The 16,722-nt window shown below is 46.4% G+C and overlaps 1 protein-coding gene across 1 annotated transcript in view; it reads right to left on the bottom strand.

Annotated features, from left to right (window-relative positions):
- The window catches only part of esd (esterase D/formylglutathione hydrolase), a 30,410-nt gene extending 25,964 nt beyond the window's left edge, over nt 1-4,446 (bottom strand). The window contains exon 1 of the mRNA XM_078559476.1: nt 4,346-4,446. Within this exon, the coding sequence (XP_078415602.1) occupies nt 4,346-4,397 (52 nt within the window). The 5' untranslated portion in view covers nt 4,398-4,446. The remainder of the gene's footprint in view (nt 1-4,345) is intronic.
- Nucleotides 4,447-16,722: the final 12,276 nt, after the last annotated feature.

Raw genomic sequence — 16,722 nt, 5'->3', positions numbered from 1 at the left:
GAAAAACCGACTTGACCGAGTCCTCACCAATCTAGCTGTTGCAAATGCATCACAGTATTGGTAGGAGTGAAGTCCACGCAGTCCTTGTGCAGACAAAGTTCTATCTTCACATTAAGGATACCCTCCATCGTGTTGTGTGGCACTACCACCGTGCTAAATTGGATAGATTTCAAACAGATATAGCAACTCAAAACTGGGCATCCATGAGGCGCTGTGGGCTATCAGCAGCAGCAGAGCTGTACTCGAACACAATCTGTAACCTCATGGTCCAGCATATCCCCCACTCTACCATTACCATCAAGGAGGGGCATCAACCCTGTTTCAATGAAGAATACAGGAGGGCATGCCAGGAACAGCACCAGGCATACCTAAAAATGAGTTATCAACCTGGTGAAGCTACGACACAGAACAACTTGCGTGCCAAACAGCTTAAGTAGCAAGTGATAGACAGAAATAAGCGATTCCACAACCAATGAGTCAGAACTAAGTTCTGCAGTCCTGCCGCCAGTTGTGAATGGTGGTGGTGGACAATCAAACAACTAACTGGAGGAGGAGGCAGCTCCACAATATCCCCAACCTCAATGGTGGGGGAGCCCAGCACAACAGTGAAAAAGATAAGGCTGAAGCATTTGCAACAATCTTCAGCCAGAAGTGCTGAGTAAATGATTAATTTCGGCCTCCTTCCAAGGACCCCAGCATCACAGATGCCAGTCTTCAGCCAATTTGACTGATTCCATGTGATATTAAAAAGTGGCTGAAGGCACTGGATAGTGCAAAGGCTATGGGCCCTAACAATATTCCGGCAATAGTACTGAAGACTCCAGAACTTGCTATTCCCCTAGCCAAGCTGTTCCAATACAACTACAACACTGGCATCTACCCAACAATGTGGAGAATTACTCAGGTTATATCCTGTCCACAAAAAGCAGGACAAATCCAACCCAGCCAATTACCGGCCCATCAGTCTACTCTCGATCATCAGCAAAGTGATGGAAGGTGTCGTCGACAGGGTTATCAAGCGGAACTTACTCAGCAATGACCTTCTCACTGACTCAGTTTGGGTTCCGTCAGGGCCACACAGCTCCTGACCTCATTACAGCCTTGGTTTGAACATGAACAAAAGAGTTGAACTCAAGAGGTGAGGTGGGAGTGATTGCCTTTGAGATCAAGACAGCATTTGACCGAGTGTGGTATCAAGGAGCCCTAGCATAACTGGAATCAATGGGAATCAGGGGTAAAACTCTCCATAGGTTGGAATCATATGTAGCACAAAGGAAGACAGCTGTGGTTGTAGGAGGTCAAACATCTCAGTTCCATGATATCACTGCAAGAGTTCCTCAGCTGCTTCATCAATGACCTTCCTTCCATTGTAAGGTCAGAAGTGGGAATGTTTGCTGAAGATTGCACAATGTTCAGCACCATTCATGACTCCTCAGATGCTGAAGTAGTCTGTATCCACATGCAGCAAGGCCTGGACAACATTCAGGCTTGGGCTGATAAGTGGCAAGTAACATTCGTGCCAACAAGTGCCAGGCAATGACCATCTCCAAAAGAGAGAATCTAACCATCTCCCCTTGACAATCAACAGCATTATCATTGCTAAATCTCCCACTATCAACATGCTGGGGGTTGACCAGAACCTTAACTGGACCAGACATATAAATACTATGGCTACAAGAACAGGTTAGAGGCTGGGAATTCTGTGGCGAGTAACTTACCTCTTGACTCCCCAAAGCCTGTTCACCATCTACAAGGCACAAGTTAGTAATGTAATGGAATACTCTCCACTTGCCTGGATGAGTGCAGCTCTAACAGCACTCAAGAAGCTTGACACCATCCAGGATAAAGCAGCCCGTTTGACTGGCACCCCATCCATCACCTTAAAACATTCACTCCCTCCACCACCAATATACAGTGGCAGTATTGTGTACCATTTACAAGGTGCAATATAGTAACTCACCAAGGGCTCTTCTCCAAAGTAATTTCGAAAACCACCAAGAAGGACAAGGGTAGCAGATGTATGGCAACATCACCTACAAGTTTCCCTCCAAGCCACACACCATCCTGACTTGGAACTATATCACTGTTCCTTCATTATCACTGGGTAAAAATCTTGCAACTCCCTTCTTAACAGCATTGTGGGTGTACCTACACTACCTCAACTGCAGTGGTTCACCACCACCTTTTCATAGGCACTTAGAAATGGGCAATAAAAGGTTGTCTAGCCAGTGACACCCATTTGCTGTGTAAAAATAAATTTTTTAAAATTCTCCTGAGATGTTTGCAGAAGATTAATGTTTAGTTCCAGGAGGATTGGCAACACTACCTGGGATGGGAGGTTATGGGTTTAGGTCTCACTCAAAAGATTTGAGAATAAAACACAGCAGACTCTTCAGTGCAGTACTGAGGAAGCGCTGCCTTTTGGATGTGATATTAAACTGAGGATTACTTCTTTCCCAGTTGGACACAAAAGATCCAATGCTACAGTTTTGAGGAAAAGCAGGGAGTTCTCCTTCCTCAATCAACACAGAAACAGATTATCTGGTCATTATCACATTGCTGTTTGGGGGAGTTTGCTGTGTGAAAATGGGCTACAGCGTTTTCTACATTACAACAGTGACTGCACTTCAAAAAGTCCCTCATGGCTTGTTTTTGGCCGAGTTTTATCTGAAAGGCGCTATATAAATGCAAGTCATTCTGTCTAATCAAAATCCCTGAATTGTTGGCCAAGCGGGGCCCTCGTTCTCAGAAACCTTTCCTCAACATTGGAAGCACCAAGTAAACTAACCAGGATCAGACTGGGGGGGGGGGGGGTCACTCCCCCCCCCCCCCCCCCCACCCCCAGGGGATATCACTCCTCTCCCCCCCCCCACCCCGGGGATATCACTCCCCCCCCCCCCCACCCCCGGGGACTATCACTCCTCCCCCCCCCCCCACCCCGGGGATATCACTCCTCCCCCCCCCCCCCAACCCCGGGGATATCACTCCCCCCCCCCCCCCCCCCCCAGGGGATATCACTCCTCCCCCCCCCCCACCCCGGGGATATCACTCCTCCCCCCCCCACCCCGGGGATATCACTCCTCCCCCCCCCCACCCCGGGGATATCACTCCTCCCACCCCACCCGGGGATATCACTCCCTCCCCCCCCCCCCCACCCCGGGGATATCACTCCTCCCCCCCCCCCCCACCCCCACCCCGGGGATATCACTCCTCCCCCCCCCCCCCCCCACCCCCACCCCGGGGATATCACTCCTCCCCCCCACCCCGGGGATATCACTCCTCCCCCCCCCCCACCCCCACCCCGGGGATATCACTCCTCCCCCCCCCACCCCGGGGATATCACTCCCCCCCCCACCCCGGGGATATCACTCCCCCCCCCACCCCGGGGATATCACTCCCCCCCCCACCCCGGGGATATCACTCCCCCCCCCACCCCGGGGATATCACTCCTCTCCCCCCACCCCGGGGATATCACTCCTCCCCTCCCCCCCCCCTCCCCCCCCCCACCCCGGGGATATCACTCCTCCCCCCCCCCCCCCCCCCACCCCGGGGATATCACTCCTCCCCCCCCCCCACCCCGGGGATATCACTCCTCCCCACCCCGGGGATATCACTCCTCCCCCCCCCACCCCGGGGATATCACTCCTCCCCCCCCCCCCCAACCCCGGGGATATCACTCCTCCCCCCCCCCCCCCCCCCGGGGATATCACTCCTCCCCCCCCCCCCCCAACCCCGGGGATATCACTCCTCCCCCCCCCCCCCGGGGATATCACTCCTCCCCCCCCCCCACTCCACCCCGGGGATATCACTCCTCCCCCCCCACCCCGGGGATATCACTCCTCCCCCCCCCCACCCCCACCCCGGGGATATCACTCCTCCCCCCCCCCCCCCACCCCCCACCCCCCACCCCCACCCCGGGGATATCACTCCTCCCCCCCCCCCCCCCCCCACCCCAGGGATATCACTCCTCCCCCCCCCCCCCCCACCCCCACCCCCACCCCGGGGATATCACTCCTCCCCCCCCCCCCCCCCCCGGGATATCACTCCTCCCCCCCCCCCCCCCCGGGGATATCACTCCTCCCCCCCCCCACCCCGGGGATATCACTCCTCCCCCCCCGGGGATATCACTCCCCACCCCCCCCCCCCCCCCCGGGGATATCACTCCCCCTCCCCCCCTGAAGGGTATAACGCAGTCTCTCTCCTCCCCAACAAACTCGGTTCAGGATTCCGGCCTGAGACTCAGGCTCTCCGCCACCGAAACCTAAAGCTGTACCCGCTCCACTTCCCAGCGGCAAAAACCGGGGCCGAGTATCCCGGCTCCCTCCCCTCCCTTGCCGATACCTACCGGGGAATCGGGCTCGGGCGGCGGCGGCTTTTGTCCCCAGAAAACGGAACATAAAGTGTGCGCGTAGGCGCCGGGGAAGCGGAGAGAGAGCGGACTGTGGCCCGGGGGAGGGAAATAGCGGTAACTCCTCCTGGGCAGGGCTTTGACTTTGACTTATATATTCATATTTTCAATGCCTACACTTTAATGATTATATTAAAGTCTCTAAAATCGCCATTTTAAAATCTGTATCGTTTACTTTCCTGGTAAACATCTTAATGACTGAAAATCTGCTTTGATGTGTTTTACAGACACGATTAATTTAAACTGCAGCAAGACAGTTGGCAGGGGCCAAGGGTCAATCTACAGAGAGGTCAATAAACTGATATGAAACTTTCATAACTTGTCCCAAACTCAACAGTATTGACCTAGGTCATTGAAAATACACCAACCATGGGTAAGAGCATGACTCCCTCGCCTAGCTGTAAGCCCCTTGGGAAACCTAATGTGTAATAAGAAACATAGCAATTATAAATTATTTGAATATTTTACATTAAAAATTAGTGTAAATATTGTGCTACTTTCTAGTATTTCTACTGCATTAATCCACATTTTTCAATCACTCAGTCATTTAACTTGACAACTTGTGAATTATTGTAAAGGTCATTGTTAAGATTACATGATACCTGTAATGTATATCCTTGGTTCTAAATCTATTTCAGGCCTGTAAGTTGTTCTGAAAAGTGCAATGTAATTAGAAGAGGTTTTGCATCCATTGCATATCCATAGGCTAAAATACTCTATCGGGCAGGACATGCCTGTTCATTCAAATGTCCAACTGACCAGAAACTTAAAAAAAAACAGAAAAAAAGACAATTTTCTGTATAAAATTTTCCAGTCACAAAAATGCATTGAAGACCAAATCGGCTGTAGAAATGGGAAGCAGAGTGTAGTAGAGAACGGGAGTTTTTTTTGGAGAGAAATTTGCATTTGGGCTCCCCAAATATACTGCTTTTCTTACCTGAAAAAACTCAGCAGAACTGTTCTGCTGAAGGGTCATGAGGACTCAAAACGTCGACTCTTTTCTTCTCCGCCGATGCTGCCAGACCTACTGAGTTTTTCCAGGTAATTCTGTTTTTGTTTTGGATTTCCAGCATCCGCAGTAGTTTTTTTGTTTTTATACTGCTTTTCTTGTTATATATAAATGACCTGGGCTTGGGGACATTAAGTTAAATTTTTTTATTCATTCAGAGGATGTGAACATCACTGACAGGGCCAGCGTTTATTGCCCATCCCAATTGCCCTTAAGGTGTTGGTGAGCCACCTTTTGGAACCACTGCAGCCTACCTGGTGCTTATTATGCTTCGTTGTGGTGGTTTAGTATAACTGATGGACTTACTAGGCCATTTCAGAGGCACTTAAGAGTCAAACACATTGCTGTGGACCAGAGGTTACATATAGGCCAGACCAGGTAAGAGCAGCAATTTCCTTCCCTAAAGGACATTAGTGGACTAAATGAGTTCTTAGAAAAATCTGGTGGTTTCATGGGAAATCTAACAGAGGTATTCAAAATCACGAGGAATTTAGATAGAGCAAGTAGGGAAAAACTGTTTCAACAGGCAGTTGGATTGGTAACTAGATTTAAAATAAGTGGCAGAGAACTAGAGGGAAGTGAAAAATGACTTCACACAGTGAGTTGTTAAGATTTGCAACACTAATTGAAAGTTTGGTGGAGTCAGATTGCATTACAACTTTCATAAGGCAATTGGGCATATATTTGAAGAGAACTTATTTGCAGAGTTATGGAGAAACAGCTGGCATTGGGACTAAATTGGAAAGCACAAAGAGCTGGCACAAGCACAACTAGTTGAATGGCCTCTTTCTATGCTGTAAGATTCTATAATTATGAGTCCTGTGAATTTTTAAAAGCAGTTTTTCACCGGCATTATAAAACGGGCTAGAATTTGCTGCCAAAATAACAATTTAATGCACGCACATAGGTATTAATGTGCATATTGTGCAGCAATTGCAGCATAAAAGAATTGTGAACCACCATAAGCTGCTGTACGATTTATGCCATCCCATCATTTTTCTTTTTAGGCAGGTCCTCGGGTTCGAGGATGACTTGCTTCTACATTAAAAATGGGTTCTCAGGTGACTGAACAGTCCAACGCATGACCTACAGTCTCTGTCACAGTTGGGGTAGATGGGGATGGGGGGAAACGAGTGGGTGGGGTGCCCGGGTTGCACATGATCCTTTTGCTGTTGATGCTTGGCTTCAGATGGCCCTTGGCGATGAGTCTCGAGATGTTCAACTCCTTCCAGGTTGCTTTCCCTCCATTTCGGGCGGCCTTGGGCCAGGGGTTTCCAGATGTCGGTGGGGATATTGCACTTTTTCAAGGAGGTTTAAAGGGTGTCCTTGAAGTGTTTCCTCTGCCCACCTGGGGCTCGCTTGCCGTGTCGAAGCTCCGAGTAGAGCGCTTGTTTCGGGAGTCTAGTGCCAGGCGTGCGGACGATATGGCCCGCCCAGTGGAGCTGATCGAGCATGGTCAGTGCTTCGATGCTGGGGATGTTGGCCTGAGCGAGAACACTGATGTTGGTGAGCCTATCCTGCCAATGGATTTGCAGGATCTTGTGGAGGCAGTGCTGGTGGTACTTCTCCAGAGTTTTGAGGTGCCTGCTGAACATAGTCCACGTCTCTGAGCCATATAGGAGGACGGATATCACTACTCCTCTGTAGGCCATGAACTTGGTGCCGTGTTTGAGGTCCTGATCTTCAAGCAGTCTCTTCTTCAGGCGGCTGAAAGCTGCGCTGGCACACTGGAGGCGGTATTGAACCTTGTCATCAATGTCTGCCCTTGTTCACTAGGCTCCCAAGGTATGGAAAGTGGTCCACATTGTCCAAGGCCTTGTTGTGGATTTTGATAACCGGGGCCAGTGCGGTGTGGAGGGGGCAGGTTAGTAGAGGACCTTTGTCTTTTGGATATTTAGTGTAAGGCCTATGCTCTCGCGCCCTCAGTGAAGGTGTTGATGATGTCTTGGAGCTTGGCCTCCGAGTGTGCGCAGATGCTGAATACTGTAGTTCAATGTCAGAGGATGTGTTGGACCTGGCCTGTATGTGGCAGATGTTGAACAGGCTCCCGTTTGTTCTGTAGTTTAGCTCCACTCTAGAGGGGAGCTTGCTGAGGGTGAGCACTGACCGCTGACATGACCTCCTGAAATCGGCTGCTCGCCATCAACTGCCCCTTGAATTTCAAGAAATTGCTTATTTGCAGATTAACCATCCATTAGGCTAATCACAGAAAGTTAGGGAGGGTAGTTAACAGCATAAGTACCTTTTATTTATGTTCCTCCAATGGCATTAAACCCCTGGTTCAGAAAGGGAACAATTTAAACTGTGGTATCAATCTCCCAGGTGATAAAGTTGGAGATCTTTAAAATTTTACTTTATTTTGTTTTCTTTTTATTCTTTGTCTTTTCCCTCTGTCAATCTAATTTTTCTTTCTCCCCCTTTAATGCTCTTTCCTTACCTGATTTAACTCTAATTCAGCCTATTTCCTTCTCCATCGTTCCTGTTTCTTTCTCAATCCTTAAATCTTATTGGTTAAAGAGATCGTGTTCTTCACTATGGTCCCAGATGCCCTATTACCCTTGCTATTAGCTCACACTTCCAATAATTTGCATTGCAAAAAAAAATTTCAAGCTGAAAGATATGGGAAAAAGTCTAACTAAGGGGACACCTTATGCGATATCCTGCTCCAGAAATCCTGGGCCACTGGTCAAGTAAGTTGCATGGAGTAGATTACAAGGTAAGAAGGAACTTGCATTCATATATTGCCACTCATGATGGCAGGATATTCTAAAATGCTTTACAGCCATTGAAGTACTTTTTGAATTGTAGCCATTGTTATCATGTGCAAAACTTAGCAGCCAATTTATGCTCAGGAGTATCCCACAAAGAGCAACGAGATAAATAAACAGAAACCTGTTTCAGTGATGTTGGTGAGAGGATAAATGTTAGCCAGGTTACCAGGAAGAACTCCACTGCTCTTCTTCAAAATATGGGATAGGGTCTTTTGCACCTATCTGAGAGGGCAGACAGGGCTTTGGATTAATGTCTCATCAGAAAGTTAGCACCTCACACAGTGCAGTACTCCATCAGTGTGTCACTGAAATGGCAGCCTGGATTATGTAGTCAAGTCTCTGGACTGTGACTTGAACTCACAACTTTCAGACTTTGAGACAAGAGTGCTACCACTGAACCAAGAACCATGTCATAAAAATTACCACATTATCGTATAATGATAGAACCAGATTTATTTTTGCAAATTGCAACTAAAATTCCAAAAAACAGCTGCAAAGGAAAGTAGACAAATTCTAAATCTGGGTCTGTATAATGACCCTGAAATTTCAGAGATTTCTAAATATCTCATTGAAGCACAAATATACCATCATATATTTTGTGTGGGAATTTTGTGTAATATCACAACATATCATTCGAATCAACCCAATTTGCAACTGGAGATGTAAAATCAAGGTTATCTTGATGTATAAATATTGTGAAGATAAGTGGAAAATAATTTACCTGTAACAAGTTCAATAATTAATCAGCTGTCCCGCAGGCCTTCACAATATATTCTGTTTGTACCAGGCATTACAAATTAATTAGGTAAAGGCAAATGTGTTTAAAGATCTGTTTAATGATTATACATGCCTGGGGAAATTGAAATGTATGTCTCTGCCAGCTGGAAGCAGAGTGAGTAACTAGTCTGTTGTTCTGTGAGGCGCAATGAGCATGTACATTTTTGGAATATTGCTGTTTTGTTCCTTTCCTCAATTATAGTATTTCAGTTGAATTCTCTAAAGGAAACCAGCCCAGTAATAAGAACAGGATGGAATCAGATCAGCACACAAAAATGATATCATCACCTTTGGTAGCATGAATCTATACTATTAAAAGTTTGATGCCAAAAGGCTACCAGGCTGTAAATTTTATGGTTCTATGATTTCTAAGAACAGGAATTCTGTCTTTAAAAACTCTAAGGAATTAAGAAATACAGTACAATGGCTTCCAGGTAGGCCATCTCTGCATGCTGGAGATCTGCTTTCTCAATTGTTCTTTTCAAGGATAGACATCAGAATTTGTTTCAACGTAAATCCAATTTCTTGCACCTTAATCCCCAAAGTAAATAATTCATTAATCAACATTTCACAATATTTAAAAGTTAATTCCTCACAATTTATTTTCTTTGGACACGTGTTTGTATTTTACTTATTCCATCATAGAAACATAGAAAATAGGAGTAGGAGTAGGCCATTCAGCCCCCAATCCTGCTCCGACAATCAATATGATCATGGCTGATCCTCTATCTCAAAGCCATAATTCCACTCTCTCCCCATACCTCTTGACGCCTTTAGTGTCTAGAAATCTATCTATTTCCTTCTTAATATATTCAGTGACTTGGCCTCCGTAGCCTTCTGTGGTAGAGAATTCCACAGGTTCACCACCCTCTGAGTGAATAAATTTCTCCTCATCTCAGTCCTAAATGGCCTACCCGTATCCTGAGACTGTGACCACTTGTTCTAGTTCCCCAGCCAGGGGAAACATCATCCCTGCATCCAGTCTGCCCAGCCCTGTCAGAATTTTATACGTTTCAATGTGATCCCCTCTCATTCTTCTAAACTCCAGTGAATACGGGCCTAGTTGACAAATCTCTCCTCTTACGACAATCCTGCCATTCCAGGAATCAGTCTGGTGAACCTTTGCTGCACTCCTTCTATGGCAAGTATATCCTTTCTTATGTAAGGAGACCAAAACTGCACACAATACTCCAGGTGTGGTCTCAGCAAGGCCCTGTACAGCTGCAGTAAGACATCCTTGCTCTTGTACTCAAATCCTCTTGAAATGAAGGCCAATATACCATTTGCCTTCCTAACTGCGTGCTGCACAGCATGCTTGTTTTCAGTGACTGATGTACAAGGACACCCAGATCCCTTTGTACATCAATATTTCCCAATTATCACCATTTAAATAATACTCTGCCATTTTGTTTTTCCTATGGACTTATTCACACTTATCCACGTTATACTGCATTTGCCATATATTTGCCCACTCACTCAACATGTCTAAATCACCTTCAAGCCTCTTTACATCCTCCTCACCACTCATTCCCACCTAGCTTTATGTTGTCAGCAAACTTGGAAATATTATATTTGGTTCCCTCATCCAAATCATTGATACATTTTGTGAATAACTGGGCCCAAGCACTGAATCCTCCAACACCCCATTAGTCACCGTCTGCCACTCCAAAAAAAACCCATTAATTGCTACTACCTGTTTCCTGTCTGCTAACCAATTCTCAATCCATGTCAATATATTACCCCCAATCCCATGAGTTTTAATTTTGCACACTAACCTCTTATGTGGTACTTTATCAAAAGCTTTCTGAAAATCCAAATACACCACACCCACTGGTTCTCCCTTATCTATTCCACTAGTTATGTCCTCAAAAAAACTCCAGTAGGTTTGTTAAACATAATTTCCCTTTCATAAATCCTTGTTGACTTTGTCGAGTTCGGTTGATATTTTCTAAGTGTCCTGTTACCATATCCTTGATAATGGTCTCTAGCATTTTCCTTACTACTAATGTGAAGCTAACAAGTCTGTAATTCACTGTTTTCTCCCTCTCTCCTTTTTTAAATGTGGGGTTATATTTGCCACCCTCCAATCTGCTGGGATTGTTTCAGAATCTACAGAATTTTGGAAGATGATAATCAACACATCCACCATTTCAATAGACACCTGCTTTAATACCCTAGGATATAGATTATCAGGCCCGGGGGATTTTTTTGTTATTTATTCACGGGATGTGGGCTTCGCTGCCTGGGTCAGCATTTGTTGCCCATCCCTAGCTACCCTTGAGAAGGTGGTGGTGAGCTGCCTTCTTGAACCGCTCCAGTGCATGTGGTGTAGGTACACCCACAGTGCTATTAGGAAGGGAGTTCCAAGATTTTGAGCCAGTGACAATGAAGAAACGGCGATATGTTTCGAAGTCAGGATGGTGTCTGTCTTGGAGAAGAACTTCCAGGTGGTGGTGTTCATATCTATCTGCAGTCCTTGTCCTTTTAAATGGTAGTGGTCATGGGTTCGGAAGATGCTGTCTAAGGAGCCTTGGTGAATTCCTGCAGTGCATCCTATAGATAGTGCACACACTGCTGCTACTGTGTGTCGGTGGTGGAGGGAGCGAATGTTTGTGGATGTGGTGCCAATCAAACGAGCAGCTTTGTCCTGGATGGTGTCAAGCTTCTTGAGTGTTGTGGGAGCTGTACTCATCCAGGCAAGTGGGGAGTATCCCATCACACTCCTGACTTGTGCCATGTAGATGGTGGACAGGCTTTGGGAGTCAGCAGGTGAGTTACTCATTACAGGATTCCTAGCCTCTGACCTGCCCTTGTAGCCACAGAATTTATATGGCTAGTCCAGTTCAGTTTCTGGTCAATGGTAACCCCCAGGATGTTGATAGTCAGGGATTCAATGATAGTAATGCCATTGAATATCAAGGGGCAATGGGTAGATTCTCCCTTGTTGGAGATGCTCAATGCCTGGCACTTGTGTGGCGCGAATGTTACTTGCCACTTGTCATCTCAAGCCTGGATTTTGTCCAGGTCTTGCTGCATTTGGACATGGACTGCTTCAGCATCTGAGGAGCCATGAATGGTGCTGAACATTGTGCAATCATCAGCGAACATCCCCACTTTTGACCTTATGATGGGAGGAAGGTCATTGATGAAGCAGCTAAAGATGGTTGAGCTGAGGACACTACCCTGGGAGCTGAGATGACTGACCTCCAACAACCACAACCATCTTCCTTTGTGCTAGGTATCATTCCAACCAGTGGAGAATTTTCCCCCTGATTTCCATTGACTCCAGTTTTGCTAGGGCTCTTTGATGCCACACTTGGTCAAATGTGGCCTTGATGTCAAGGGCAGTCACACACACCTCACCTTGGAAGTTCAGCTCTTTTGTCCATGTTTGGACCAAGGCTGTAATGAGGATAGGAGCTGAGTGGCCCTGGTTCCACTTGATAGCACTGTTGATGACCCCTTCCATTACTTTACTGATGATCGAGAGTAGACTGCTGGGGTTGTAATTGGCTGGGTTTGTTTATCCTTTTTGTGCACAGGACATACCTAGACAATTTTTCACATAGCCAGGTAGATGCCAGTGTTGTAGCTGTACTGGAATAGCTTGGCTAGGGGCGCGGCAGATTCTGGAACACAAGTCTTCAGTGCTATTGCCGGAATATTGTCAGGGCTCATAGCCTTTGCACTATCTAGTGCCTTCAACTGTTTCTTGATATCACATGGAGTGAATTGAATTGGAGACCGGCATCTGTGATGCTGGGGATGTCCGGAGGAGGCCGAGATGGTTCATCCACTTGGCACTTCTGGCTCAAGTTTGTAGCAAATGCTTCAGCCTTATCTTTTGCACTGATGTGCTGAGCTCCCTATCACTGAGGATGGGGATATTTGTAGAACCTCCTCCTACAGTGAGTTGTTTAATTGTCCACCACCATTCACGACTGGCAGGACTGCAGAGCTTAGATTTGATCTGTTGGTTTTGGGATCTCTTAGCTCTGTCTGTCACTTGCTGCTTATGCTGTTTGGCATGCAAGTAGTCCTGTGTTATAGCTTCACCAGGTTTCGCCTCATTTTTAGGTATATCTGGTGCTGCTCCTGGCATGCCCTCCTGCAGTCTTTATTGAACCAGGGTTGATCCCTTGGCTTGATGGTAATGGTAGAGTGGGGGATATGCCGAGCCATGAGGTTACAGATTGTATTCGAGCACAATTCTGCTGTTGCTGATGGCCCACAGCACCTTATGAATGCCCAGTCTTGAGTTGCTAGATCTGTTCGAAATCTATCCCATATAGCACGATGGTAGTGCCACACAATGAGGGTATCCTCAATGTGAAGGATGGACTTCGTCTCCAAAACGACTGTGCGGTGGTCACTCTACCGATACTGTCATGGACAGATGCACCTGTGGCAGGCAAGTTGGTGAGGATGAGACCAAGTATGTTTTTCCCTCTTGTTGGTTCCTTCACCACCTGCCGCAGACCCAGTCTAGCAGCTATGTCTTTTAGGACTCGGCCAGCTCAGTCAGTAGTGGTCTTACTGAGCCACTCTTGGCGATGGACATTGAAGTCCCCCACCCAGAGTATCTTCTGCGACCTTGCCCCCCTCAATGCTTCCTTCAATGGTGTTCAATATGGAGGAGCACTGATTCATTAGCTGAGGGAAGGCAGCACATGGTAATCAGCAGGAGGTTTCCTTGCCCATGTTTGACCTGATGCCATGAGACTTCATGGGGTCTGGAGTCGATGTTGAGGACTACTACTGTGCTGCCACCTTTGCTGGGTCTATCCTGTTGGTGGGACAGGATGATGATGTCTGGGACTTTTTTGTAAGATATGATTGCATGAGGAGGACTATGTCAGGCTGTTGCTTGACTAGTCTGGGAGACAGCCCTCCCAATTTTGGTAGTAGCTAGTAAGGAAGACTTCGTAGGGTCGACAGGGCTGAGTTTGCCTTTGTCGTTGGCGTTTCTGGTGCCTAGGCTGGTCTGTCCAGTTTCATTCCTTTTTTGAGGCTTTGTAGCGATTTGATACAACTGAATGGCTTGCTAGGCCATTTCAGAGGCCATTTAATAGTCAACCAATGGTCTGGAGTCACATGTGGGCCAAACCAGGTAAGATGGCAGATTTCCTTTCACTGGGTTTTTATGACAATCGATAAGGTTTCATGGTGACCATTAGACCTTTTTTTTTGTTGTTTCAAATTCCACCATCTGCCATGGCAGGATTCAAACCCGGGTCCCCAGAGCATTAAGATAAAAGCAAAATACTGCGGATGCTGGAAATCTGAAACAAAAACAGAAAATGCTGCAAAAACTCAGCAGGAGAGTCATCCTGCTGAGTTTTTCCAGCATTTTCTGTTTTTGTTCCCCAGAGCATTACCCTGGGTCTCTGGATTACTAGTCCAGCAACAATACCACTAAGCCATTACTTCCCCTGCGCTTTCAGTCCCATTAATTTCTCTAGCACTATTTTTTTACTGCTACTAACTTCCTTCAATTCCTCCTCCTTACTAGACCCTTGGTTCCCTAGCATTTCTGGGAAGTTATTTGTGTCTTCTCTATGAAGACAGAACTAAAGTCATTGTTTAATTGCTCTGACATTTCCTTGTTCTCCATTGTAAATTTTCCCAGAGCAGACTGTAAGGGACCTACATTTGTCTTCACTAATTTTTTTTTACATACGTATAGAAGGTTTTACAGTCCACTTTTATGTTCCTTGTAAGTTTATTGTCATACTTTATTTTCTGTTCTTGATCAATATCTTGGCCTTCCTTTGCTGAATCTTAAACTGCTCCCAATCATCGGATTTGGGAGCTTTATACGACAACTTTATATGACTCCTCATTGGATCTAATACTATCCTTAATTTCTTTTGTTAGCCATTGTTGGGCTGATTTTCCTGTTGTGATTTTGCACCAGAAGGGAATGTAAAGCTGTTACAATATCTGCATTCATTCCTTAAATATTAGCTATTGTCTCTCCATTGTCATGCCTTTTAATGAAGTTCCCTAATCTATCGTAGCCAACTCACCCCTCATATCTTTGTAGTTTCCTTCGTTTAGATTTAGGACCCTAGTTTCAGATTGGACTACCTCACTTTCCATCCTAATAAAGAATTCCATCATGTTATGGTCACTCTTCCCTAAAGGATCCTGTGCAACGAGATTGTTAATTAACCCATTCTAATTGCACAATACCAAATCTAGGATAGCCAGTTGCCTAATTGGTTCTTCGACATTCTGGTCTAAACAAAATCTCGTACACACTCCAGGAATTCATCCGCCACAGTATTATTACTAATTTGGTTTGCCCAGTCTATATGTAGATTAAAGTCACCCATGATTACTGTAGCACCCTTGTTACATGCATCTCTAATTTCCTGTTTAATGCCATCCCTCACCTTACCACTACTGTTTTGAGGCCTATAGACAACTCCCACTAATGTTTTCTGTCCCTTGTTGCTTCTCGGCTCCACCCAGACTGATTCCACATCTTGATTTTCTGAGCCAACATCCTTTTCTCAGTATTGCACTGATATCATCCTTTACCAACAACCCACCCCACCTCTCTTTCCTTTTTGCCCATCGTTCCTATATATCGAAAACCCTTAGATATTCAATTCCCAGCCTTGGTTACCCTGTGGCCATGTCTCAGTAATCGCAATCATATTGTACCCATTTACGTCTATTTGCATTGTTAATTCATCTACATTATTGTGAATGCTCTGTGCATTCAGATACAGTGCCTTTAGACTTGTCTTTTTACAGTTTTACACATCTTTTTTTGTACTATGGCCCTATTTGCTGCTAGCCCTTGTTTCCTCTGCCTTCCCTTTTACTTTTTATTTTTCTATCTTTCATCCCTATCATTGTTTCCATCTTGTATCTCCACATTCAGATTCCCGTACCCCTGCCACTCTAGTCTAAACCCTCCCCCAAAGTACTAACGAATACCCCTGCAAAGATATTGGTCCCAGTCCTGCTGGGGTGCAACTGTCCAGCTTGTACAGGTCCCATCTTCCCCAGAATCTGTCCTAATGCCTCAGGAATCTAAATCCCTCCCTCCTACACCATCTCTGCAGCCATGCATTCATCTGTTCTATTCTCCTATTCCTGGGGCATGTGGCACTGGGAGTAATCCTGAGATTACTACCTTTTGAGGTCCTGCTTTTTAATTTATTTCCTAGCTCCTTATATTCTGCTTGCAGGACCTCATCCCTCTTTATACCTATGTTGTTGGTACCGATATGGACCATGACCTCTGGCTGTTCATCTTCCCCCTTCAGAAAGTCCTGCAGCTGCTCAGTGACATCCTTAGCCCTGGCACCACGGAGGCAATTTACCATCTCGGTGTCATGTCTGCGGCTGCAGAAACGCCTATCTGTTCCCCTTATGGTAGGATCTCTATTGCTCTCCTACTCTTTCTCCCACCCGTGCAGCTGAGCCACTCATGGTGCCACAGACTTGGCTCTTGCTGCATTCCCCTGAGAAACCATCACCCCAGCAGTATCCAAAATGGAAAACGATAGAGAGGGAGATGGTCCCAGGGGACTCCTGCACTACCTGCCTAGTGGCTTTACTCTGTCTGGCGGTCACCCATTCCCTTTCTGCCTGTGCACTCTTTACCTGTGGTGTTATCATCTCACTGTATGTGTTTCCCATGAAGGTCTCAGTCTTGCGGATACTCCACAGTGACTCCAGCCGCAGCTCCAGCGAGTAGCTGCAGCTGGAGACACATCCTGCACATGTGGTCGCCCTGG

This window comes from Cetorhinus maximus, chromosome 16, assembly GCF_964194155.1.
Source record: "Cetorhinus maximus chromosome 16, sCetMax3.hap1.1, whole genome shotgun sequence".
Lineage (NCBI taxonomy): Eukaryota > Metazoa > Chordata > Chondrichthyes > Lamniformes > Cetorhinidae > Cetorhinus > Cetorhinus maximus.
Note: the sequence above shows the minus strand (reverse complement) of the source record. Positions and strands in the feature narration are given on the sequence as shown.